Below are 25,436 nucleotides of genomic sequence, written 5' to 3'. Positions count from 1 at the left end.
CTGTCTTCAGATAGGAAGCGTTTGGCAGTGGTGTGGAGAAGGGGAGTACTGCTTATAAGAGAGAAGAGTCCCTCCCACATTGGAAGGGGACTTTTTTTTCATCTTTGTGCCTTTCTCAGAGCCCCTGGCTGGATCTGCTGGGGCTCTGGCAGTGCCCCAGAGCCCTGCCCCAGGCTTGCCTCACACCTGCATTCCTCTAGCTACCAACTGGCTGGACCCCTGGCTCCTGCCTGATCTGGCTGCCAACTTATGAGGCTTTTGCTGAGTCAATCCACTGCTCCAGCACCTTCACTGGGTCCCTGCTGCCTAAAGAAGAAAGGCCAAATTCAAGCTCAGTCTTTCTTGACAACCCGAGCACCCCAAGTTCCCTGACACAACTCCTCTTCTCCAGGCAGCATTCATTTATCCAACACATATATCAAGCGCCCACTGTGTGCCCGTCACACTCATGTCCAAGCCTCTGCTTTAGCTGTTCCCCCTGCTTGGAATGCCTTCCCCTTTACCAACCCCAATTCTACCCAACCATCTCTGCACCTCCAGGAACCATCCAATCACTTAACTACAGTGCTTGCTCCTGTCATGCACTGGATTTTCTTGTGGGGCACTGCTCCCCAATCATGTGCTTTAGACAAGAGTCTCCCTGATGAGGGTAGACAGACGCCTCAGGACTGGTGCCAAGGGACATGGCACTGGACACAATAATTGCCCGAGAGTCATGATGCGAAAGCATCAAACTGGAGTCTGAGGGTCTGAAGTCCAGTCCTGCCTCGTCCTTATTAGCGCTGTGACCCTGCAGAGGACACAATCTCTCTGAGCTTTAGCTTCCTCATCCATAAACAGGAACAATAACAGCACCTACTTTGTGGGGTTGTTCTGAGCATGGTATAAGGTGATGGGGTTAATGCCGTATGTAAACTGTAGACTGTTTATAAAGCAAACAGGAAATGGAAGATTTGGGGAGGAGAGGAAGGGCTTAGGTTCCTCTGAAGCCTCAAAACCAGCATGCAGGGGCTTCCCTGGTGGCGCAGTGGTTAAGAATCTGCCTGCCAGTGCAGGGAACATGGCTTCAAGCCCTTGTCTGGGAAGATCCCACATGCTGCGGAGCAACTAAGCCCGTGCGCCACAACTACTGAGCCTGCGCTCTACAGCCCGCGAGAAGCCGAGGCTGCGAGCTACGACTACGGAAGCCGTGCTACTGAGGCTGCGTGCTACGACTACGGAAGCCCGCGCGCCTAGAGCCCGTGCTCCACGACAAGAGACGCCACTGCGATGAGAAGCCTGCGCATTGCAACAAAGAGTAGCCCCCGCTCGCCGCAACTCGAGAAAGCCCACGTGCAGCAACGAAGACCCAATGCAGCCAAAATAAATAAATAAATTTATAAAAAACAAACAAACAAACAAAAAACCAGCACGCAGGTCAGGGCAAGGGCCACAGTCGCCAGGAGAAGCGGCCATGGCTCCATTCCTTCTCATGCCTTTCTCACACCCCACCTCCTGGCAGGCAGCGAGGATTTGCCAGCTGGAGAGCCATATCAGAACCCCCAGGGCCCACTTATGAATGGATGCCAGCCCAAGCAGCCTGAGGCCCCTTATCTACAAGGATCCCCAGCATCAGCCCCTTACCTCTGAGTTTCCAGTCTCACCGAACTTGCCAGCTTTCCAGATGGGGAAACCAAAGCCAGCCCAGAGAGATGTGGTGACTCGCCCTAGACTCCGGCCCTGGCCTGGCGGTTTCTCCCAGCCCACATGGCCTCCCCTCAGGCTCTCTCTCCAAACAGCTGGGCTCATCCTGAGAAGCCAAGCCCTACGGTGGCCCCCATCCCAGGCTCCCCACGCTCTCCATGACCCCCCAAACCCTTCGTGTCCCACCAAGGTCCCTTCAGTCTCTCACAAGTGATTCCTCCCAGGCCAGCCTCAGCCTGCCGGCCTCTCCATAGGCCCTCGGGCAGCCAGGCTATACGTTTGGTGAATAAAATGTATTGTTGTGGGCCAAGTGGGCTCTGGCTCACTGTCTTGGGAGAGGGAAAAAAGGGACGGGAGCCCAGTGATTAGCTCAGGCCGAGGCCCTCATCACAGGCAACACGAGAAGGATGACTCCGCGAGGGGCTTGGGACAGGCAAGAGGTCCTCTGCCCTCTGCCTTCTCCTCTGCCCGCCTACCCAGGCTGTTCGCCTCCCGTTCCCTGCCTACGGCTGTGAGGGGAGGGGCTGGTCCAACCCCCTCCCCTCAACCTCTGACCTTTCTGTTTTGTCCCCCAACCCCGACCCTCACCTCTGCTCTCAGGTTTGGGCTGGGGAAGGAGGGCCAGGTGGCACTCGCAAAAATGGAGGGGCTTCTAGAAGCCCCTTCTGGAAATCCCTTCCCTCTACCTGACACCATCTCCATCTAACAGCTGACAACACTGCTATCCAGGTTTCTCTACCATTGTCCAGTAAAACCAAGGCTAAAGGTAAGCTTACTCTGACCTCTGTCCCAGCTCTGCCCAGACACAGAGCACAAGCCCAAGTCCCTGAGGGCTGTGGGTGCCCAGGCAGCCCAAGGTCCAGAAGCCCCGAGACCAGAGGCAGGTCCAAGCTCTGGATCCCTGGGGCATGGGGGCTGTGACTTCACAGCAGTTACAAGACTCCCCACCCCCCTACCTACCACTGCCTCAGCTGCGGTGTTGGAGACTTCAGCTCTCTGCCTCGGGTTAACAACAGCCTGAAGGGAGACTAACCATCTTCAGCTGGCCCATCTCATGGGGTGGAAGGTGATGGGAGCCTCACCACCACCTGAGCACTTTCTGTGCACCAGGCTCCCGGTGAGATGCTACCGCATCCGCTTAGGGAGGCTAGAGAGGTTACGTAACCCGAGACCAGGACGTGGCAGGGCCGAGATTTAAACCCACACATTCCGGGTCCAGGGTGCATTTGCTGACACACTGTGCTATGTGGTCATCACCCATCAAAGGGCTCCAAGGCTGGATCTGGGACCTAAAAAGGGTTGAAAAGAAGGCAGAGGGGACGGCCGAGAAGACGCCAACATGCTGACAAAGAGCTGCTAGACATTACAGGGCACCGGCTCCGTGGGCCTGCATGCCAGGAATACACATGTTCACACACATGCACTCACATGCACACCAGGCAGTACCTGTCACGTTCTTCTTAGGAGACTCAGCCCAGCTGGAGAGCCACACTTCCGAGTCCCCCGAGAGCAAGCAGCAGCAGGAGAGAAGAGAATCAGAGGAGAAGAGAGAACCGTTAGGCAGGCAGGAGGTCCATGGGCCGAGTGGTTGCAGGCGCAGTCAGCCGGCGGAAGGCGGGGGAGGGGAGGGGAGGGGAGGGGAAGGGAGGGGAGGGGAGGGGAGGGGAAGAGAAGGGAGGGGAAGGGAGGGGAAGAGAAGGGAGGGGAAGGGAGGGGAGGGGAGGGGAGGGGAGTGATTTCCTGGCCCTGGAAATGCTGCTGGGCGTGGGCCTGAGTGATTATAGAGGAGCTGGGACACTGCTGGCCAGGACCGGGATAATGAGGTGTCTGCAAAACGCAGGAATCCTCTGGAGCACAGAGAATCCTACACGATCCGGGCCTGGAACAGGGCCCGTGGGTTATCGCTGCCCTGGAGAAGGCAGCCTGGACCTTCCTCTCTGGCCATGTGGGTGGCTGGCCCTGATCCTCACCAGGCCAGAACACTCAGCAGCCTGGGCCTGGAACCTTAAACATCAGGTTGGAGAGCTCAAGGCCAGTCTCCAGCCACCGCACCACTAGGCCTCAATGTCTTGTCCAGCCCTTACCCCAGCCCTAAGCATTGAGGAAGACAGGCCCTGGCAAAATGGAAGGAAGCCTCATTTTAAAAAGTCTCACACCCCAACTCCAACCCAGAAGAACGGGGACCTTTAGTGACCAGAAGAAACGAGGGCTCTTGTCCAGGCTCAGACAGCCATGTGTGATCTGAGCCCCAGGTTCCTCATCTGTGAAATGAGGTTAAAAGTTGTCTTCCTGGGCTTCCCTGGTGGCACAGTGGTTGAGAGTCCGCCTGCCGATGCAGGGGACGCGGGTTCGTGCCCCGGTCCGGGAAGATCCCACATGCCGCGGAGCGGCTGGGCCCGTGAGCCATGACAGCTGAGCCTGCGCGTCCGGAGCCTGTGCTCCGCAAAAGGAGAGACCACAACAGTGAGAGGCTCGCGTACGTCCAAAAAAAAAAAAAAAAACTTAAGATCATGAGATGTGATATAGTAACATTATGAGGCAAAAAGCTCTTAGCCTAATCAATGGTGTGGACATCTCTAGAATATCAGAGGGTCAACACGTAATGCTGACAGTTTACCTACAGTGAACAGTGGCTCATTTACACCCAGGTCCTTGAGCTGGGTACACACCTTTTGCCCCATTTTACAGGGGTGGAATCTGAGCTTAGACAGGGGAAGGAACTGGCCCAAGTTCCCAAGAGGCCAGAGTAGCAGAGCCAGAAATGGAACCAGGTCTGGGACACCCCAACTGGTGCTTCCTCTGCTGAACTGCTCACTGCCTCCAAAGGAGAACAGCGTTGGCTACAGTGGCTACAGCGAGAAGGAAACGTGGAGATGCAAGTCTGAGAGGCAAGCCCTTGGGCTGCTTGCCTGGTGTTGGCCAGGAGAGCGGCCTGATCGATAGTAATGGTAATCATGACAGCAGCAACATTTATACAGCATCTACTGTACACCAAACACTGTGCCGAGCACTTACCTATAGTAGCTCATCTGTTTTTCATAATAAACCTACAGTGATTAGGAACTCCCTCCATTTTGCAGGTGAAGACTATGAACCAGAGGTCAAGTAACTTGGTCCAAGTCACGCAGCTAGTACAGTGTTCATCTCTTGTGGTGACACAGGCTTCAGGCCTCAGTCTGATGCTTCTCACCATTTAAAGCACCTAACTCTCCCTCGCTCAGCAAGCCACCTTCCAACTGCTGGCTGGCTCACCACGTAGACGTGGGAAGCCTGGCCCTTCCAGTACTCACTGTAAACCCAACAGAGTGCGGATCCGCTGGAGAGGTGTGGCGCGGCCTCTGGAGTCTGTCTGGATTCAAATCCAGGCTCTGCCACTTTGATAAAGTTACTTAACCTCTCCGAACCTCTTCCCCGGGCATATCCCATGAGCTTGGTTCAATCAGCTCTGGGGGGCAGCAGGAAAATCAGGCTCCTGGAGTTGCAAGGACGAGAACCAGATGGCACTTCAATACTAGATGCATCAAGAAAATGCTGGCACACAGAGATGCTTCCCACAGACACTGGGTCAGCTGGAATTGGGGGTAAAGGGACTCTGGGGGACTACACCCACATACAAGCATCCTGTGGCCAGAGTCTCTGACCAGGCCTAGCATCCAGAAGCCTCCTGGGACAGCAGGCGCCATGCTGGCCCAGCTTTCATGCCCTGGCAGGGCCAAGACCAAGCAGACACACTCCGAGGCTTTCACCTGCTGTGGTTGAGGTGAGGGGGTCTCAGTTCAGAATGTGGGGCTTCACTGTCTGGTGCCAGATCTTGCTGGGGTTATGACTTCTTGATGCTGTGCCCCAAATGTGGCCAAGTGGCTGCCACCCAGCAAGGCCATCCTAACGCCCCTGGGCAGGCCTAACGCCAGACCCATCCCAACACCATCTGGCCCCACCCAGCCCTGGGCTGAGCCAACTAAGAGGTCGCCCACACCTCTCTCCATCTCTGCTGGCTTCGTTACTTTGTACACTTTGCTTCCGGTTCTTCAGAAGGAAATGTTTTAGGAAGTGCTAATGTCCGTTAGTGAGCCGAGGGAATTCATTTGGCCTGGGCCTGGAGGACCCAGGAAGATGTGTTCTGCTAAAACAGGGGCCGACGGACTTTCTGTGAAGGGCCAGGGAGTCAATATTTTAGGCTTTGTGGGCTACGTGGTCTCTGTCGAGACTACTTACCTGAGCTGTTACAATCCGTAGAGGAATGAATGAGCTGTGTGCCAATAAAACTTTACTTACAAAACCACACGGCGGGGGGCTTCCCTGGGGGCGCAGTGGTTAAGAATCCGCCTGCCAATGCAGGGGACATGGGTTCGAGCCCTGGTCCGGGAAGATCCCACATGCTGCGGAGCAACTAAGCCCGTGCGCCACAACTACTGAAGCCCGTGCACCCGTGCTCCGCAACGAGAAGCCGCCGCAATGAGAAGCCCGCGCACCCCAACGAAGAGTAGCCCCCACTTGCGGCAACTAGAGAAAGCCCACACACGGCAACGGAGACCCAACGCAGCCAAAAATTAATTAATTAATTAATTAAATTTAAAAAAAAACCACATGGTGGGCTGGGCTTGGCCTGTGGGCAGTGGTTTGCCAGACCCAAGGCTGGGAGATGAGGTTGTCAGAGAAGGGGAGCTGCTCCAAATCCCCAGGGGAGAGAAGTGGAGGCTGTTGGCCCACGTGGACTAAATGCTCCCGAGGCCTTTGCTGCTTGGTTGGTTTTTTCAACAGTCATCCTGAAGGGTCCAATGCCCTTCTGGGCCTTTGGAGCGTGGGCATATGGGCAGGCCAGGGAGGGCAGACAGGAAAAGTTCCCTCAGCCTCTGGAAACCGAGCCCCCACTCCTAAATGTGGAACAACCTGAATTCATGCCCACCCCCTTCCCCCCCAATAAGCAGGCCTTCCCTCTTTCCAAAGGAAAATGGGAAGCGGACCAGAAACGAGCCTGTTTTTTTTTTTAAAAAAAAAGCCTTTTTAAAACATGATTTATTTCCCAGTCCCCTGGATCCGCAGAATTAATCCAGTTCCATGGCTCCCACCCCAAATTTCCCCCCTTTGGAGTGCCTTCTCTCCAGCCCACCCGAGCTAGTCCTCCCCCAGGGCGGGAAGGACCCCCCTCCACCTCATTGCAATGAACAGAGGAGTGACCCCCGGGCTCACAAACCCTGGCCCCCCCGCCGGCCAGGAGGCAGACATGGCTGCTGGCTCAGGGCTGGGAAAATGGTGAGAAGGAGAGACGGGGCAAAGGAGCAAAAGGCAGGCACAGCCAAATGAGCAGCTGTAGTGACACAAACCAACTGCTTCCTGCCCTCCCTGCTGTCTCTACCCCCCTCTCTCTGGTGACAGAACCAAGGGCCCTAACCGAGCAGAGTCACGGGGCCTGGTGGAAAGCAAGGGGCGTGAGACTGGGAATCTGCACAACTGGTTTTGCGGAGAACTGGCTGTGTGACCTTGGGCAAATGGCTTGACTTCTCTGGGCCACATCTGTAAAATCAAGCATTTTGGGCCCAGTGATCTCCAAGATACTTGTTTCATGTTCTAGACTCTTCCAGCAGTAACCTGCTAGTCTCCATAATGCAAGTACACCACAGTTGAAACAAATCTTTCCAGAGAAACAGACCACCTTTCCAGGGAAAACCACTTGAACACACGCTCAATATAGGAAACTCAAGTGAAGAAGTCCAACAGTTTGGGAGGCACATAAGACAGAGAGGAACTGGAGCAAGAATGTTTTAAAAACCTTGGTTCTTGCGCTTACTCTCTCACTTAGCTCACTGATTCTGGGGCATTTAGCAAATCTCTGAGCCCCTTTTCCTTCTGTGAAATGGGGATAAAAATATCTACCACGTCTTTTTAATTGTAGGTCTGCTTTAAGAGTGAAATTGCCTAGTGCCTGTGAAAGGTTTTGGAGGGGTAGGAATTAGGCCCCTGGAACACAGAAGGGGAGTGGGTGACAGGGACAAAGCTGATGACTAAAGCAGTGTGTGCCTGGGAGACGGGAGGCAAAGAGACAGGGTCCCTCCCATGGCCATCCCACAGGACTCATGTTCCCGCCACAGCCACTCCTCCTTGCTTGCTGGACCAGCAAGAACCCAGGCCCAGAGAAAACCCATTGCCTGAAAGTCCTGATGACACTTAGGTGCTGAACCTGACTCTTGTCAAGTCCGGGTGATTATGAGAAATCAAAGAACAATATTACAGGGGCCCCTGACTTTAAGGACGTTCCCCCCAAACACATATACACCCAAGGACTACGTTACAAACAACTGGATAGACTTAAGTTAGGAGAGGGACTCCTATTGCTCTGTAATGTTTCTTTTAACGTTGAGTAACTCCAGAGCAGGGAGAATTGGGTTCAATTTACCCAAATCTAGTCTCAAACCATGCTTCCAGAAATTCTTCCCTGGTGTAAAGCAAGTTCCACCCATCCAAACTAATAAATCCAGAGTGGGCTGAAAGCCCAGGTGGGAGAGACAGGAGAACAGCCAACAGCATAAACTCCTCAGAGAATGAAAGCAAACCAAGGGCTCAGGGGGACCAGGGCAGGGTCACCCGCCTTATCGGCTTACACAGCCCCCGCCCTGGGCTCCTGGGAGGGGAGGAGGAGCAGGGCCCCTGCCAGGAATGAATACCCCCCTGTTGTCTCTGTGTCCTTCCATTCTTCAATATCTCAGCAAGCATACTTGAACACTCAAGACCTCTCTCTCTTTGGGAATTCTATTGTTCTTACCTCACTGCAGCCTTGAACTGGTTTCTGTTGTATTCTAGTCTTTTCTCTCCTTTTGTACACTGACCCTTACATAGGGTTAGATTTCTTAAATTTCCTAGACTCCACATGTTTCTTTTCCTTTTTGACTAGGCCACCAGGGAACTCAGCCACTGCTTTCAGGTCATCAACTAATTAGGGCTTGACAGCTGCTAGCCCTGTTATTTTATTTAACAGTAGAAGGAGAAGGAGCTACTTTTTCATGAGAGCACATCCCTTGTGGCAGGCACTGGACTGTCATAGGCATGAAGTAGCTCAAATCTTTACCAGAGCCCTCGAGGGCTAACAGTGCTTCACAAAGAAGTAGCAGCTTGACCTACATGATATATAGGGCCTGAAATAGGTCATCGTGCTCAGAGCAGTAGAAACAGTGGCACAACAGTGAAAGTGATGCGAATGGCATCCAGAAAAAGCATGGCATGAATTAAGATGGTCAAGACAGAGAGCAAGCAATAACTCAAACACGACTTCCAGTCCAGTCACACGGGTGGAAGTTGGGGAGTGTCCTGCTCTAAGGTGTGTGAGCTGCTACCCACAGGGGCAGCTCTCTGCAGCCTGCTCCACGGTGAGCAGCAGCCTCCAGCTCATCATCAATACCTACGGTATGAAAAAATCATGCCCTTGGACTGGGGAGGTGAGGGGTCAATGCTGCTACACCAGCAGCCCAGACCCCTGGCCCTGCCTGCTGCACTCACAGCCTCCAAGGCAGGGTTGGCTTCAGGCGGTGTGATCTGTGCACGCGCACAGGGACCCATACTTAGCAGGGCCCTGCTCTTGGTTTAATACCCTCTGTCCCCAATTTGAAATCTTTAATAATTTATGAACAAGAGGTCCCGTAAATCATGTAGCTGGTCCTGCCCAGGGCCTGAGGGTTCTGGGCCACAGGATTCTGAGCTAAATAAAGGCTGGAAGGAGCATGTGGGGACTTGGGACCAGAGAGGAGAAGCTTGCCTAAGATCACACAGCAAGTTAGTGGCAGGGCTGAGGCTAGAACAAGCAGACCAGTTCCCACTTTCTTTTAACTAGCTAATTAATTATTTATTTTTGGCTGCATTGAGTCTTCGTTGCCGCGCGCGGGCTTTCTCTAGTTGCGGTGAGCGGGGGCTACTCTTCGTTGCGGTGCGCGGGCTTCTCATTGTGGTGGCTTCTCCTGTTGTGGAGCACGGGCTCTAGGCAGGAGGGCTTCAGTAGTTGTGGCTCACGGGCTCTAGAGCGCAGGCTCAGTAGTCGTGGCGCACCGGCTTAGTTGCTCCGCGGCATGTGTGATCTTCCTGGACCAGGGCTCAAACCCGTGTCCCCTGCATTGGCAGGCGGATTCTTAACCACTGTGCCACCAGGGAAGCCCCCAGTTCCCACTTTCTTAATGTGCATGCTAGGTACTTGGTTAAATGTTTGACTAAACGTTTAATCCTTATAATAATCTGTATTTTACAGATGCAGAAAGTAAGCCTCAGGAAAGTTAAGCTTTTTCCCAAGGCCCCACAGCAAGGGAGTGATGGGTCAGACTTGAACCCAGGCAAGCTGGTTGGGAACGGGGAACAAAGGGGCCTAAAAACAGGGGACTTCATTCTCTGGATCCTCCCCAGACATTGGCCAAGGGAGGCTCACTTATTTCTGTTGGGCTTCCCTTTGTAAATGCAGCCATGCTCCTTTCATTTTACTCTCAGTAGGAAGGGGCCTGCCTCCTTCTCCAGGAGCTGCCTTTCCCAGAATCCAGAGTCCATGTCGGGGCAGCCCAACCCGGGGCAGGAATGCACCGCTGACCCTCTGACTGCTGAGCCATGCAGTCAGAGCACAGTCTGTCTCCCGGCTCAGGTGCGGAATGGGGTGCGTGAGGGCTGGAGCCACTCCACAGCCCCTTAGGGACTAAGTCCAAGGACACCCACCTAGGCCAAGGCGGGCCAGCAGAGACAGCCCAGCCCAAGTGGGTGCGGGCAGAGAGGCCCGGGCTGCCCCCAGGAGCACCGCAGCTGCCCAGCGGGGCTGCCCTGGCAGGCAGGTCTGCCTCCTTCTCCCACCCTGCTCAAAACCCCTCAGCTTCTGGTTAAACACAGGTGCTGTGGGCGGACAGAGGGGCACTGTGTGGGGAGGCCAGCAGGGTTCTGAGCCTCTGCTCCCGCAGCTGCTGCCTGACCCCATAGGAGCCCCTGGGGGGCGGCGGCCTCCCCCTCCGCACTTGGGCTCTCGCCTCTCCCCATGCCGGGGTGCTGGTGTGCACAGAAGAGACAAACTCAACGCTGTTCAGAGTTCCCAGATCCCAGCCACCCCCCTCCCTGGGGTGGCTGCCTTGGTGGTCCTCCCCCACGTACTGGGGTATCCCCCCCTCCCACTCCCCCACCCACCAGCTCCCCCCGCCAAAGCCTGTGAGAATGAGACAGCGGCAGCAGCAGAAACAGAGGCCAGTGGTGCAGGATGAAGTAAGCAGCCGCTGGGTCTCCAGCCCCCAGCCCGCCAGTCCACCCCCTCCCCTGGCTCAGTCTCCACAAGAGCCCTGAGAGATGGAGTCAACAGCAATGGACCCAGGACTGACAATCCCACCCCAGGGCCACAAAAAAAGCAATGTTTTATTTTCCCCAGACTGGACTTTCACTAACAGATTATCAATAATCAACCACCAGTTATCTAATGAGCATCTACCACATGCACAGCTGGAGGCTCATGGCTGTGACCAGCTGACTCTCCAGCCTCAGGGACTGGGCTCAGATATTTACAATCAAAGACACTCTCCCAGGCACTCCTGACTGTTTCGGGGGTCATGTAGGTTTGGGGGAGGCTGCGTGGCTCCCTCATCCACCTGCCTGGTGCCGTCAGGGCTCCCACTCAAGTGTATCCTCATTGCCCCAGGCTGCCCAGACCCCACCAGAAAGCAGGCTGGAGCCAAACATAGCAGGTAGGGCCCCGGGTGCGGGCTCATGGGGGGAAGGGGGGATGCAGCAGGGCTGAGACCTGGAGGCCTTGCATCTGTAACTGGACCCCACCTTTGGAGCAGGGCTCACAATACTTCAGCTGACATCTGGCTGGACACAGCCAGAGGAGGATGGGGCTGGGGATGAGGGGGGCAGGGGCCAGGGGCAGAGTTCACTTGTGAACTGAGGTTGAGGGTGACCCCCTTTTCAAGGTTTGCAGGCTGCCCTTATCTTGCCCTGGGCAGGGTCTCTATTGTTCAACTGGTCCCTGTGTCAACTGGCTCCAGAATGTCTGGATAGTGTTGTAGTCCTAGCAAGTGTCTGGCACATAGTAGGCACTTAATCAAAATTTGTTATGAGTCTCTCCAATCAGATCTGAAGTTCCTTCAGGGTCTTAACCCTGTCAGCATCCTCATGGCACACTGAACACAGTAGGTGGTACCCAGCAAGTCCATGGTGGCTGTTGGAAGGACACACACTCAATGCCCTCAGTCCCAAGGGTTTCACGGGGAAACTGAGGTCCAGCTGATACCACTGTTCCAGGGCCTTCTTGGCCCCCAGGGCCCTGCACTTCCTCTAGCCTAGGTTTTGGCTGGGGTGGCCTGAGGTGCATACGGGCATCCTCAGGCCAGGAAAGGCCCTGAGCCTAGCTGGTGCTGTGCGGAGTAACTCATAGGCAGGCCCCCAAGCCCGGCAGAACATCCCTGGAAGGCTGCGGGCTTCCAGCATCTGCGGTAACGCCCTTCAAAGAGATTAAAAAAAATTTTATCCATAAGCAATATGGTCTATGGCAAGATGGATGCTGCAGGAAATGGGAGTCTGAGCAAAAACAACTGGCTTATCTATGATGTCTGGTGGGAGCAGGGCTCAGCAGGGCTCGGTGCAGCCTCCCAGGGTGTGTGGCTGGAGCCTGGGGCCTCTCCTCACCCCCATCCCGCTCCTGCTCTGCGTGCGTTTGGACCAATCCCCTGAGCTTTTGGATGCCACGTCAACAGAGCAGTGTGAGTGTGTGTGTGTGTGTGTGTGTGCGCGCGCGCGCGCATGTGCGTGTACGCTCACACATACACACACACACATATCACTGCTTGGGAAATCCCCACATCTGGCTCTCACGTGACTGAGCTATGCCCAGGAGGCCGCAGCTGGGAGGGCCTGGAGGACAGGGGAGGGTCAGGAGTGTGCAAGCTCTCTGGGGAGCATGAAGTTAACCCTTTGGCACCACAGCTCAGGGACTCTGGCTAATACTGAGCTTCCACCCTGGGGAGAAGCCAGGAAGGAGACCGGTGCTCAGAGGGCCCTGTCCTGGCTCGCTGCACAAGTGTGAGAAGCTGGGACCACTTTTCTGGGTCCCCCTGGTCTTTACCTGTGCCTTGAAAGGGCTGCTCTCTCTCTGTCCTGTCAGTCCTGGTCAATCATCAACCACGAGGGAGACCCACTGGATGAAGATTTCCCCAACGGAGACCTGTCTGTTGTCAGATACTTAATGAACACTTCCGAGTGCCAGGCACCTGGCTGGGCGGGCCACAGCCCTGCAGCTGTATGGAAGCAGGATTCATGCCCTCCTGTCACAGGCAGGGCATGTGTCCCCTAGGAGACCAGTGGAAGCCAGAGTCCTCCTAAGAATAAGGAACAGGTCAGAGGCGACCTTTGGGGCAAGTTCTCTCCAACCCAGGCACATGTATTAATTTTATAATTAGAACTTTTTAAGCTTCAACAACTTTAGTGAACGAGTGACCATCTGCAGTGGTATCTCTGAAACAGCACTGCCCAGCAAGTACCTGGCGGATACGGAGGATGTGCCCCAGCCCGGCTTAGAGGATATGACACACTTGCATAGCCAACGCTAAGACTGACCAGATGCCTCTGCAGGCTGCTCTCCTTCTTCTCCGGGCTGACTCATTTAAAACCTCAGGGAACCGGGGGGTAGAAGGTCTCACTCAGCACCCCACCCACAGGCAGATCTATGCCTCCCCTGGGGAGGCTCCCTCACATCCCACCCGCTGCGCCTCCGCCATGGTAGCCCTTGGACATCACATCATAACTGCTGTTTACTTTCCCACCTCCCAGACCCAACTGAAAGTCCTGAGGACACGGACCTCACTGTATCCACCTTGGTATCCCTAGGCTTGGACCATAGGGCCTGGCACAGAGGAGGTACTCAGATGTTCACTGAACAAATCTACATGACAGCCACGGCCAGTGCCAGTGAGTCAGCTCTAGGTCTGGCAGGAACCACCTAATCCTAGCAGGGTCTGGTACCAGCATCCATTCGGAAACTTGCTTCTTATCAGTTTGGCCATACCCTCACCCCTGGGAGAGCTACCCTCACCCCTGGGAGAGCTGCCACTAGTGTCAAATGAGCCCCGGGCTTAGAGAAGAGAGAGAAACCGAGGTCACTGAGGAAGATGGGGAAAGGGCCCTCTTACTCAGAACCCTGTGACCAAACACAAATGAAGAACTGACAGAGGGCTCTCAGAGCCACTAGGCTCTAGGGAGGGACGGTATATGGCCAAGAGGTGACAGACCAGGAGAAACTGCCCCACCCAGACAGATTAGGGACAAGAGATGTTAAAATCTGCCATGTTTGCACGGTTTCCCTGGGGGGGCTATTGCCAACAAAGATAGTACTAATTTGGCCTCTTATCACTAGCCTGTCATCACAGCTTTGCAAGGACCTCACCTTCCTTCCGGGAACAGTTATGTACTCAGCTCTAACCCTGACCCAACACTCAGGGAGCCTAAGGTGGTCCAGAGCCCAGGGGGAGACCCTGGCTAACAGGAAAGGCAGCTCCCAGACACCTGCGGGGGGGCTTTTTCTACAACACGGCATCCACTGGCCAGATGCAACATTGGGAGGAAGCATCTCGAAGAGGTGGTGGCTCTTCCTGAGCACAGGGAAGTGAAGGGACTTTCTAACACAGCCCAGTTTTCTTGGTACAAGAATCCAGTTCTAACATTAAGAAAATCCATCTTCATACCAGCTGCCTGGGTCACACGTGGCAATGACAAGATCCCGGGGGCAGAGCAGAAGGAGTTGGGGAAAAACACTTTTTTCCCCGCAAACTTCTAAGTTTCACTGAAACTTCGGAAAATTTTTCTTTGCCGTCACATTTCAAAACTGACCAATTATAGAAATGTCACAGGCCAACTGAGTTACACACACCACATTTCTATTTCTAAACAAAGTAACTTTAGATCAGAAAAAGGTGCTAAAACAATAAATAATGCACATTTCCCCCAAATCTTTGTTTTTCCATTGGCTTTGTTGTTACTGGAAACGTTGCCTCTTTTGTCACATGTTTGTAAGCCAAAAAGCCCAAGTGGGCAACAAGTTATTTTCTGGCTGAAGGGCCATGGTGGGAAGCATTTCTCTGCTGGACCACAATGTGGGTGTCTCCTCCTCTGAAGAGGAAAACCTTGTGGAAATAAAAGGCAGACGGGGGTCTCGTCACAGCCTCCTGGTGAGGGCAGAAGGGAAGCTAGTGGCTGGGCAGGCCCAGGGGATAGCCATTCTCCAAGGCCCTGAACGCCGGGCCAGTGTTCTCTGTCCTCTAACTGCCCTCCCCTTCCCATAGTGGTTCTGGCCCCCACCCCCAACTTGGGACACAACTGAATGCACCATCCAGGAGCAGCCCCGTCTAGTCACAGTCCATCCTGGGGGTCCGATCATGCCGCCTCCTCACTGCCTGCCTACCCTGAACACTGACATCAACCCACGTGGATGACCCATCCCAAATTCAACCCCGCCTCTATCTCAGGATCCCTGGGGAGCCCATCAAAACTGCCAGCTGTTCCTGGCCGCCACCCCCAAAGATGCTCATTCAGTAGGTCTGGGCAGGGCCTGGGAATCTGCACTTCAACAAGCAGGCTCAGGACTCTCAGCATACCTCCGGGCCTTTGCCCATGCTGTCCCCTTACAGACCATCTTCCCATTACCCCAGCAGGAGAGGTCAGGTGATAGGAATGAGGGAGCAGAAAAAAGCTAAGCAAGCAGGGCAGAGAGAATCAAGGCCACATACCAGCTAGCTGCCTCCTTCCCGGGAGTGAGATACGTGATTCCAGGATTCGGGGAGCCCTCACCTCCCTTGCCCCTGCTTTGTGTGTGCAAGCCAGTAGGTCAGTGCCAGGGGAGTCGTGGCCCAGACACACACTTTCTCCATCACATTGCTGCCACATTGGCTGGCTGTGGAGCAGCCAAATCAATCAGCCTCCTTTCACTTCCAATTAGTTGGCTTTGAACTCCAGGGTGACATCAGGCTGAGGACCCAGAGCCACGAAAACAAAAATTATTTAAAAACACCAACCCGGGTGAGATGTGTCAGAAGACAGTGCCTTCACAAGACACGCTCACTTCTGGCCGTTGGAGGGTGCCAGTAATATCTTGGCCGTGTTCTCTAAGCAGCCTGGGCCTTTCTCCCCGAGGATGGATGGCTCAGGCAGAAAAGAAAGCTTTGAAAAAGTCTTGCTGGGACTTCCCTGGTGGTGAAGTGGTTAAGAATCCGCCTGCCAATACAGGGGACACGGGTTCGAGCCCTGGTCTGGCAAGATCCCACGTGCCGCGGAGCAACTAAACCCGTGTGCCACAACTACTGAGCCTGCGCTCTTGAGCCCTTGCGTGGCAACTACTGAGCCTGCAAGCCACAACTACTGAGCCCGCGCGCCACAACTACTGAAGTCCGCGCGTCTAGAGCCCAGGCTCCACAACAAGAGAAGCCCCTGCAATGAGAAGCCCACGCACCACAAGGAGGAGTAGCCCCCTACTCGCCGCAACTAGAGAAAGCCCGCACACAGCAACGAAGACCCAATGCAGCCAAAAATAAAATAAAATAAACTTATTAAAAAAAAAAAAAAAAGAAAGAAAAAGTCTTGCTGATACACTCTCCCAGGTTTCCTTTCCAGACACATCTCCTGCCCTCCCCTTCACTTCTGCCAGGCTAGACATCTCTTCTGCCCTCAAACTTCTCAATCACATCCCAGACTCCAAGTCCTCGCTCAGGCCCGGCCCTTCTACCAGCGGCGTCCACCCACCCTCTGCTCATCCCAAGCCCTCCATCCTCCAGGACACATCTCCAGCCCCTCCCACCTTGGCTAGTACCCGCCCCCCCCAGCCCCTTCTATTTGACTCCCGCTACTTGTGGATCACAACCCATCCTGCCCTGCATTCATCAATGAATCACTGAGAGCATCCTGCTTTCTCAATTGAGCTGTGACCTCTGTGGGGCGGGAGACCAGTAATCGCTTAAGAGAAATGAAAGCCTCCAGGAGAGGTGTGAAGGCTGCTGCCGTCTGCTTTGTCTCTGCCCTTCTCCCTTTGTGGCTGGTGAGCAGGGCAGGCCGGGGGTCAAAGAGAGCCTGGCCCTGCTCTCCGTCTTACTGGGGCATTCATGCTGTGGGAAGACGAGGCAGCAGAGGCTTTACAGACCTGCTCTCTCTGTTTCACCATAGCCCTCCTCACACCTCTGCCTCATTCCAGGGTTTGGTGGGAGTGTGATGAGCAGGAAGCGAGGTTCTGCCCACCCCCTCACCTCGGGCAGGTGGCAGGCCCTCTCTTAGTTGCTTCCTCTATAAAACGAGGAGGGTAGACTAACTTTTTATCGTAGCCAGAACCTATGGGCAGGTTTTGCTTTAAAACAAATACACCTTATTAACGACTAAATTCATACAAAGAGAAATTAAGGGGATATTAGTCACACCCTGTAAAGGCACCCTTTACCCAATTAAGAATCCCTGGTGACCAATGGGTTCCTTCTAGAAACCGCAGTGGGGGGCTCTCTTGGGGCAGTCCCTCTCTCAGTCTGTGGACCCTCCTGCTAGAGATCTCCAGAGCCCAGTCCTGTTCACCTGCGGATCCCTCGGGTCTTAGCTTAGGAGGGAACAGACTTCAGTGGAAAGAGGTTTGGATCAGAAGGACCGGATTCGAATCCTACATCTGCCTGGCTAGGTGACCTTGGGCGGGTTCCTGAACCTACCTCTCCTGATCTTTAAAAGGGGGACAAGACCACCTGCCCAGGTTACTGGGAGGTTGACTGGCAACTATGAGATGGTGCACACTCTGCCTTCCCCCTCTGGTTGAGAGGAGTCTCTCCTGAAGGAGGGCAAATGCCAAAGCCAGTGGTCCCTTCTGCTGGGGGACCTCCACGGTGGACCTCTGCTAGACATCCATGGTGCTGCCTCCTACTCATAATAGAAAAGGCTTAACCCTTAGTGTTTCCTGCACCAGACACTTCACACGTATTAACACATATTCAAGCCTCAAGCAACCTGGTGAAGTGCTATCGTTATACCCATTTCACAGATGAGGAAACTGAGGCACAGGGAAGTTAGGACTTGCCCAAGACCACACAGCTGACAGAGCTGGGACACAAAACCAGGCGTTCTGGGCTTCCCTGGTGGCGCAGTGGTTGAGAATCCGCCTGCCGATGCAGGAGACACGGGTTCGTGCCCTGGTCCGGGAAGATCCCACATGCCGCAGAGCAACTAAGCCCATGAGCCATGGCCGCTAGGCCTGCGCATCCGGAGCCTGTGCTCCGCAGTGGGAGAGGCCACAACAGTGAGAGGCCCGCATACCGCAAAAAAACAAAAAACAACAAAAAAAAAAACAGGCGTTCTGGCTCCAGAGCCCGCGTTCTTAACTCTACAGAATATTCTGAGTCTAGGTTCTGTCTCCTCTGGGGCCAGGCCCCGGACTCAAAGAATGAAAGTAATGCTTCAAGTATGTCTTTTTACTCTCAAATCCAAGGTAGGACCAACTTCTCTCCTCCTTTCCGAACCTATCAATACTTAAAATAACAACAATGGCAGCTGCTATCATTGGGAGTTGCTATGTGCTGGGCCCCCTGCTAATTCAATCCTTACCTTTAATAGAGGCAGGCACTATTTTTACCCCTGTTTTCCATATGGGGGCACGAAGGTCAGAGGTTAAGCAGCTGCCGGTCATAGAGCAAACACACGGCAGAGCAGGAGTTCAAACCCTGTCTGATGCCAAAACCTAAACTCTGAACTCCAAGCAGCATGCTTCTCCGCAGTGAAACTACAGTAATGCTGATCTCATTAACTCCATCCAATGACACAGACTGTATGGTACTAAAATGGAAGCAGGCAGAGCTCACCAAGTTTCCAAGGAAAAGTATAAACTAAACAGGATTTCACGAGAAACATCAACACTGGCCCAAAAGAACAAACTTGCAACACTCTTGAGCAATCTCATTTGCATTTAAACGAGCTGCAGCTCATCACCCATCCCTGGGTGGGATGGGGCCTCAGACACAATCCCAGGGCCAGGATGACCTCACAGGATCCGTGGCCACCTGCGCCCCCTCGTGGTGCAAGTCAGAACTCCCCAGCCACCAGCGCCGGAGCCAGGCAGCTTCCCAGAACTCTGGGCGCCCCAGCCCATCTTTTCAGGTTTGAAGAGAAGCCCCTGCTCTGGGGCGGCCTGCTCCAGCCCATCTCTGAGCTCCCGCAGCAGTGCTCACCGGGGGGCGGGGGGGCAATCACAGCTAACAGCAACATTCTCTTGCTACTGCCAGGCCCGGCACAAAGCCCTCTAACCGCATCACATCCTTGAATCATCTGCACCTTCCTGCAGGTGGCTGCTACTCCATTTTCATGGGCGTGTCCATCACTTTTATGTGTCACCTTGGCTAGGCTACCCAGTTATTCAAAAACACACTAATCCAGGAATTGCTGGGGAGGTATTCTGCAGGTGGGATCAGGTTCATAATTAGTTGACTTTCAGTGAGATTATACTTGATACTCCCGTGGGGTCCTGGGTCCATCAGCTGAAATGCTTTAAGGGCAGAGCTGAGGCTTCCCTGCAGGAGAAATTTCACCTGTGGACCACAACCCCAGCCGGCTCTTGGGTTTCAGACTTGCCTTGCCTGCCCCCAATCACATCAGCCAGTTCCTTGCCAGAAATTTGATAGCTCCAGCTGGTTCTGTTTCTCTAGTTGAGCCTGACTGATACAACAGAACAAGTGAGGTCGCAGAGCTCAGGTGATCTGCCCCAGGTCGTGAGGCTGAGGACGGGAGCCCAGGCAATCTGACATAAACTTCCCCCCACGGCCCACACCCGATCGTGGAAATCCATCTTGTCCCTCCATTGCTGCCAGAGTCCGCATCCTCTCACCACCTGTCTCCTCCCCTTAACCATCTCCACTCACTGGTCAGAAAACTCCTTCTGGGATCCAAGTCAGATTACGTCCCCCTTTCTTCAGAACCCCGTAGGGGCTCTTCATCTCACTCACAGTGAAAGCCAAAACCCTTAAAATGGCTGGCAAGGCCCTACACGGTCTCTGCTGCTGCACAAGCCCCACTACACCGCTGCTCTCCCCTCCTAACACCTTGACCTCCCCTACGTTCCACCCAGCCACAGACCTCCCACCCCTGGGCCCTTGTACTGGCTGTGCCCTTGGTCTGGACTGCTCTTCCTCAGGTAACCATGCCACTTCCTTGCTCCCCTGTCCAACAATACATTCTTGTCTGCACAGTTCATCACCCAGAGTGGACTGCAAACCCCTCGAGGGCAGAAAGGCACATTCCTAGAACCTCAACACTTTACACGGTACCGGCATACAGCTGGTGCTCAATAAGGTCAGCTGCAGTATCTGGTCTCCAAACAGGCTGCACTTGGCCCTGCTCCCCCACCTTTGTGCAAGTGCTGTCTCTCGATTAGCAAAGCCCCCCGCTCTCCACCCCTAATCAGAAAATCTCCTCCTTTTCCCAGATAATGTTCCTGACTTGAGGCTGCAGCGACCTCTCTTTCCTGACCTGCAGCGTCATTCATGCACCCACGCCTTCTTCCATCCACCCTCCCATTCAAGAAGCACCAGGGGACCCTGCTACTGGTGCGAGCCCTGCCCGCGAGGTCTCTGCTTTCAAGGTGGTGGGACACAGATAACAAACAAGAAAACCCACAAGGTAATTAGAGCGCGGTTAGTGATGTGCGAGAAGCAGGGAGACCTAGAGGGGCAGCTAGACAGTGGAGGTAGGGGCAGCTTCTCTGAGGTGACAAGCAGAAACCTTCAGGAGCTAGCCACGTGGAAGAACGGGAACAGTACTCAGGCAGAGGGAACAGCAAATGCAAAGACTGTGGAGAGAACGAACCTGAAGTGTTTAAGGAGTGGAAGGTAATGGGCGCAGCTGAGCAGAGTGCTGGGGTGGGAATTGGGGACAGGGATGAGGGCAGAGCCTGGGGCAGGGTGGCGGGCAGGGGCCAAAGCACACGCAGCTCTGCAAGCCTGGGATAAGGCATTTTTCTGGGTGGGATGGGAAATCTTGGAATTTAGGCAGAAAAGCTCATTATTTGATCCATGTGTGTAAGAGCTCACTCTAGCTGCGGTGTGGAGGGGCTGGGGTGGGAGCAGACAGGCTGAGGAGGGAGCTGGGGTCCTCCTGAGAGACGAAGGGAGCTTCCAACAGGTGTGATGGTGGAGGTGGGAGAAGGGGATGGATCTGGAGGTCAGGTGGGCAAGTGAGAGGAAGGGAGGAGTCGGGGATGACCTCTGGCTGGGCTTGAGCAACAGGGTGGATGGAGCAGGAAGGAAGAGGCGGGAAGGAGCAGGTTCTGTGGAGGGAGGGAGCAGAAATAAGTTTGAGGCTACACTGTCTTCGGGGTCTCAAGGTCTCCAGTCCTGCCTCCTCTGTGAGGCTGTCAGCCGCCTGAGAACTTTCTTCCTGTTAGCTACACCCTCCCCAGGCCTGCCTTGCAGTCTTGGCTCTGTGCTCAATAGGAGATCCCTCCAAGAGATCCTCCAAGGATGAGCTGGGGCTTTGGGGACTAAAATGTGACAAGAAATGACCAGGGAACAAGCATTCACGTTCTCCATGCAAACATCCCTGACTGGAGCGACCTTGGGAAGCTTCATGTGCTTCATCACAGAGCAGAGTGAAGGCCAAACTATGAACTCAAACCCTCACTTTGCCACAGACTCTGGGCAGCCACCCTCGGAGACACAGCTTCTCATTTGTGAAATGCAAATCCCACCAGCCACCATGCAACATGGCTCTGGGCAGCAAATAAAGAAATATATGTAAAGTTGCCAGCACATAGTAGATGCTCACTAAATAATAACAGTAGCTAGCACTTTGGGAGAACTGTCCAGGTTGTAGGCAGTGGTCTAAGCACACTTACATATAGAAGTTTATGTAATTTCATTATAACCATATGAGGTGTGTATTCGTCAGGGTTCTCCAGAGAAACAGAACAGAATATTGAAAAAGAGAGAGAGAGAGAGAAAGAGAGAGAGAGAGAGAGAGAGAGAGAGAGAGAGAGAGAGAGAGAGAGAGAGAGACTGGCTTACGTGATTGGGGGCGCTTGGTGAGCCCACAATCTGATGGTGTAGGCTGACAGGCTGGAGACGCAAGGAAGAGTTGCAGTTCAAGTCCAAAGGTGCTGGCAGAATTCCTTCTTGCTTGGGGGAGGTCAGTCTTTCTCTTAAGGTCTTCATCTGATCAGATGAGGCCAACCCACATTAGGGAGGGTAATCTACTCTACTCAAAGTCCACTGATTTAAAAGTTAATCTCATTCAAACAAACAAAAAAACACCTTCACAGAAACGTCCAGAAAAATGCTTGACAAAATATCTGGGCACAGCCAAGTCGACACATAAAATTAACCTTATCAGATGGGTAAGAATATTATCCCCAATTTACAGAAGAGAGGACAGGTACAGAGAGGGTAGGAAGTCTGCCCAAGGTCTGTAAAGCCAGACTCTGAACTCCTGCAGTCTGGCTCCAGAGCTGGCACTTTTAACCATGACACTAATAAGTGGCCATTATCATAAGCACAGCAGCGTAAATTAAATTTTTCCATCCATCCCTTTCCTAGCCGGAGAGTGAAAGGCAGAGAAACCGGGGAAGCTTTCCCAGGGTGGGGCCCTGTCTTGCTTAGGAAGCAGCACGGAACCTGAGCCTTAGAGATTGAGGGTGGGGCAGCTGGGAGGTTATGAGGCCCAGCCCTTGACTTTACAGTTGGAAACTGAGGCCTAGAGTAGAGAAGGGACTCACCCAGTGTCCCAGGGCTTCAGAAAGTAATGCTGATGACAATAAACTACAAGCAGTTATTGGGTCCTAGGGACTTTTCCACATTAACTTACTGAATTTTCTACATGTGAGGTAGAGACCATCATTATCTGTGTTTTTTTAGGAAGAGAAAACCGAGGCAGAGAGGTTATGAAAATTGCCTGAGGTCACACAGAGCCAGAATCTGAGCCCAGGACTTCTCTGGTGGTACAGTGGTTAAGAATCTGCCTGCCAATGCAGGGGACACGGGTTCGAGCCCTGGTCCGGGAAGATCCCACATGCCACGGAGCAACTAAGCCCATGTGCCACAACTACTGAGCCTGTGCTCTAGAGACCGTGAAACACAACTACTGAGACTGTGCGCCACAACTACTGAAGCCGGCGCGCCTAGAGCCCGTGCTCCACAAGAGAAGGCACTGCAATGAGAAGCCCGCACACCGCAACGAAGAGTAGCCCCCCTCGCTGCAACTAGAGAAAGCCTGCACACAGCAGCGAAGACCCAACGCAGCCAAAAATAAATAAATTTATAAAAAAAGAATCTGAGCCCAGGCTCAACCAGCCACTACACCTCTGAGGCCCAGGGAAAGTTTCTTGGGGAGAGGGGTGTGACAGAACACAATCCCACGTTTGCCCCTCCTTCCAGGTTCCCCCAACTATGGCTCTGGCTGCAAGTGCCAGCTGAGGAGATGCTGCAATTCCTCAAGTTCATGAGGCAGTCTCACCGCCCTGTTCATGGAGGAAATGCTGTTCTGCACCAGGGGTGGGCATACCTGAAGCACCCCTCCCCAGGTGACAGGCATGTGTGCACACGCAGTCTCATCCCACAGCTAGACACAAACACACGCCAACCCACAACTGGATACATCCCAACACACTGGCACACACACCCAAACAAGTAAACATACCCTCAAGAGCACACAACTATGAAGCCCCACGTGAACACACACAACCCCACGTACACACATGCCCCCACCCATGTGTAAACCAGGACACATCTTTCCTCATCCCAGTGAATATATAAGCAAGCACTTATACACACAAAACATACGAACCCACACTCAGAAACGCACCATGCAATCACAACTATCCCAATTCACAGCTCATCCATCACACACAGGCAAACATACCTCTTCTGATCCACAGTTCAAAGCACTTGGACACAAGTATCTCCCTACAACGTGAGCCATTAATGTAAGGCACGTGTTCATACACACTTCCCACATCCCCAAGGCCAGAGCCCCAGATGGTTGCGCACCCCCATAACTCACCACCCCCATAAATACGGACAACACACAAGCCCACACAGATCGCTGCATTCCCTTCCCCGCCCCAACTCCCAGTACACACGGCCCTAAGTACAAGGGACCACCCTCTCCCAATTAACTGCACCCCGCCCACGTGCTGTCATTTGCCTAGTCCCTCCTCCCCCACCCAGAGAGAATCCTCCTCTGACCCCAGCCGACTGCGCCCAGCACACAGCGTCCGGCGTCCAAGGATCTGCCCCGACGCTCCCTGTCTCCACCCCCTTCGCAAACTCGGAGCGAGCCCGGCACCTGCCGGGCCAATGCCAGGGTGGGTCGGTGCCCTCCCATCGGGTGTCTCTGAGGGCCACCACGCAGAGCCTCCACCCCGGCAGCGTGGAGAACGCGCTCAGAGTTGGGGAAGGAGGGGAAGGTCTGCACTGCAGCCGTTAAAAACCCAGTCTCTCCAGCACGATTCCCCTCCCTCCCCCCCCCCCGCCCCTTTTCGGTCCTGGATCTCACCTTCCCACGGCGAAAACCCAGCATCTCGTCTCTATTAACCCTTCCATCGCTGCCGCACCGCGGGAAGGACCGAGGGAGAAACCACAGCGGTGCCCAGGAGTTGGCCCCGCAGACCCAGGAGGAGGATCCGGCTGCACACGTCGCGGGGCCGTAGGCCCTTCACAAGGCGTCCCCACACTCCCCATGCACCCGCTCCCATCCCCACCGGGAGAGCCCGAGGGAAGCGGTGGGAGGAGGAGGCGCGAGTACCAGAGGTCTTAGGGGGCGTGAACTGCGGAGGGGGGCAACCACAGGGCGTACCCTGGCCCAGAGGACCACAGGGCAGGCGGGCGAGGACAAGCCCCCAGAAAGTCCTCCGTAGGGTCGGAGCGGCGCGTGCACGAAGTGGGAGGGGAAGTTGGAGGGAAGAACGCCCGGAGGCTCCCTTACCTGATTTCCTCTTGGAACTGCCATAGTCCCTGAAAAAGAAGCAACAGACAGACATGGTTAGGGTCGTGCGGAGGCGCGCGGCCGCTGGGCTGCAGGGCTGCAGGGCTGCGGCTGCCGGGCACCCAGGGGCCGGATGCTCATGTGATGCCGGATGCCGGCGAGCCGCGCGCTCCGCAGCCGTACGCACTGCGCGCCGCGCCTGCCCGCGGGTCCCAGCCAGCCCGGCCTCCAGGCGCGGTCCGCCTGCCCCTCCCCGCCCCTCCCCGCCGCCCGCAGCGAGCACCCCTGCCCCGCCCCGCCCCGGCCCAACTGGATGGGCTCGGTGGGTCGCTCGTGCCCTTTTCCAGGCACCTTCCCCCGTCCGTCCTCCGATGGAGGAGGGTGAGGCACGTTCCCACCCACTTCGTTAATAGGGAAACTGAGGCCCCGGAGGTGGTCGCTAGAGCGCAGGCCCTGCCCTGCGGCCGGGAGCCCGCTCCCCTCCCCTGCAGCGCTTCTCCTCCCAGTTCTTTACATTGCCTGCTCTTGCCCTCTCAGCCTTTAAAGTCACGACTGAAATGTCACCTCCTCAACCTGTCTTCCCCGACATCCTCCCCCTGTTGGCCTCTGCGTAATTGCAGATTTGTGTGACCCTTTGATTAAAGTCTGCCCCCACCCTAGGCCCAAGGCTCCGTGAGGTCATACTGTGGCTTGTTCCCTCCCACTGCATCCCCTGGCCTGGCATAAGTGATGGGTAAGTAGGGGCTGTAGGTTGAATGTTGACCAGAAAAGCTCAGGCTGGGAACCTGGGATTCAGTAGGGGTGAGGCAGAGCATACTGCTTGGACAGGAACAGTG

General features: G+C 54.6%; 1 protein-coding gene across 11 annotated transcripts in view; it reads right to left on the bottom strand.

Annotated features, from left to right (window-relative positions):
* SH3PXD2A (SH3 and PX domains 2A) overlaps positions 1-25,436 on the bottom strand; it is a 245,703-nt gene that overhangs the window by 63,015 nt on the left and 157,252 nt on the right. For 8 of the 11 annotated variants that reach the window (XR_010838836.1, XR_010838834.1, XR_010838833.1 and 5 more), the window contains 3 exons: positions 24,601-24,629; positions 21,687-21,833; positions 3,130-3,174 (listed from right to left, as the gene is read on the bottom strand). Coding sequence is in view for 6 of the 11 variants with exons in the window: in XM_067024745.1 (XP_066880846.1) it covers positions 3,130-3,174; positions 21,687-21,833; positions 24,601-24,629 (221 nt within the window). In the remaining 5 variants the exon portion in view is untranslated. The remainder of the gene's footprint in view (positions 1-3,129; positions 3,175-21,686; positions 21,834-24,600; positions 24,630-25,436) is intronic. The other 3 variants (XM_067024748.1, XM_067024750.1, XM_067024749.1) reach the window with 2 other exon arrangements.

The sequence above is a fragment of the Kogia breviceps genome, chromosome 2 (assembly GCF_026419965.1).
Source record: "Kogia breviceps isolate mKogBre1 chromosome 2, mKogBre1 haplotype 1, whole genome shotgun sequence".
Taxonomy (NCBI): domain Eukaryota; kingdom Metazoa; phylum Chordata; class Mammalia; order Artiodactyla; family Physeteridae; genus Kogia; species Kogia breviceps.
This window is presented reverse-complemented; position numbering and strand designations above follow the sequence as displayed.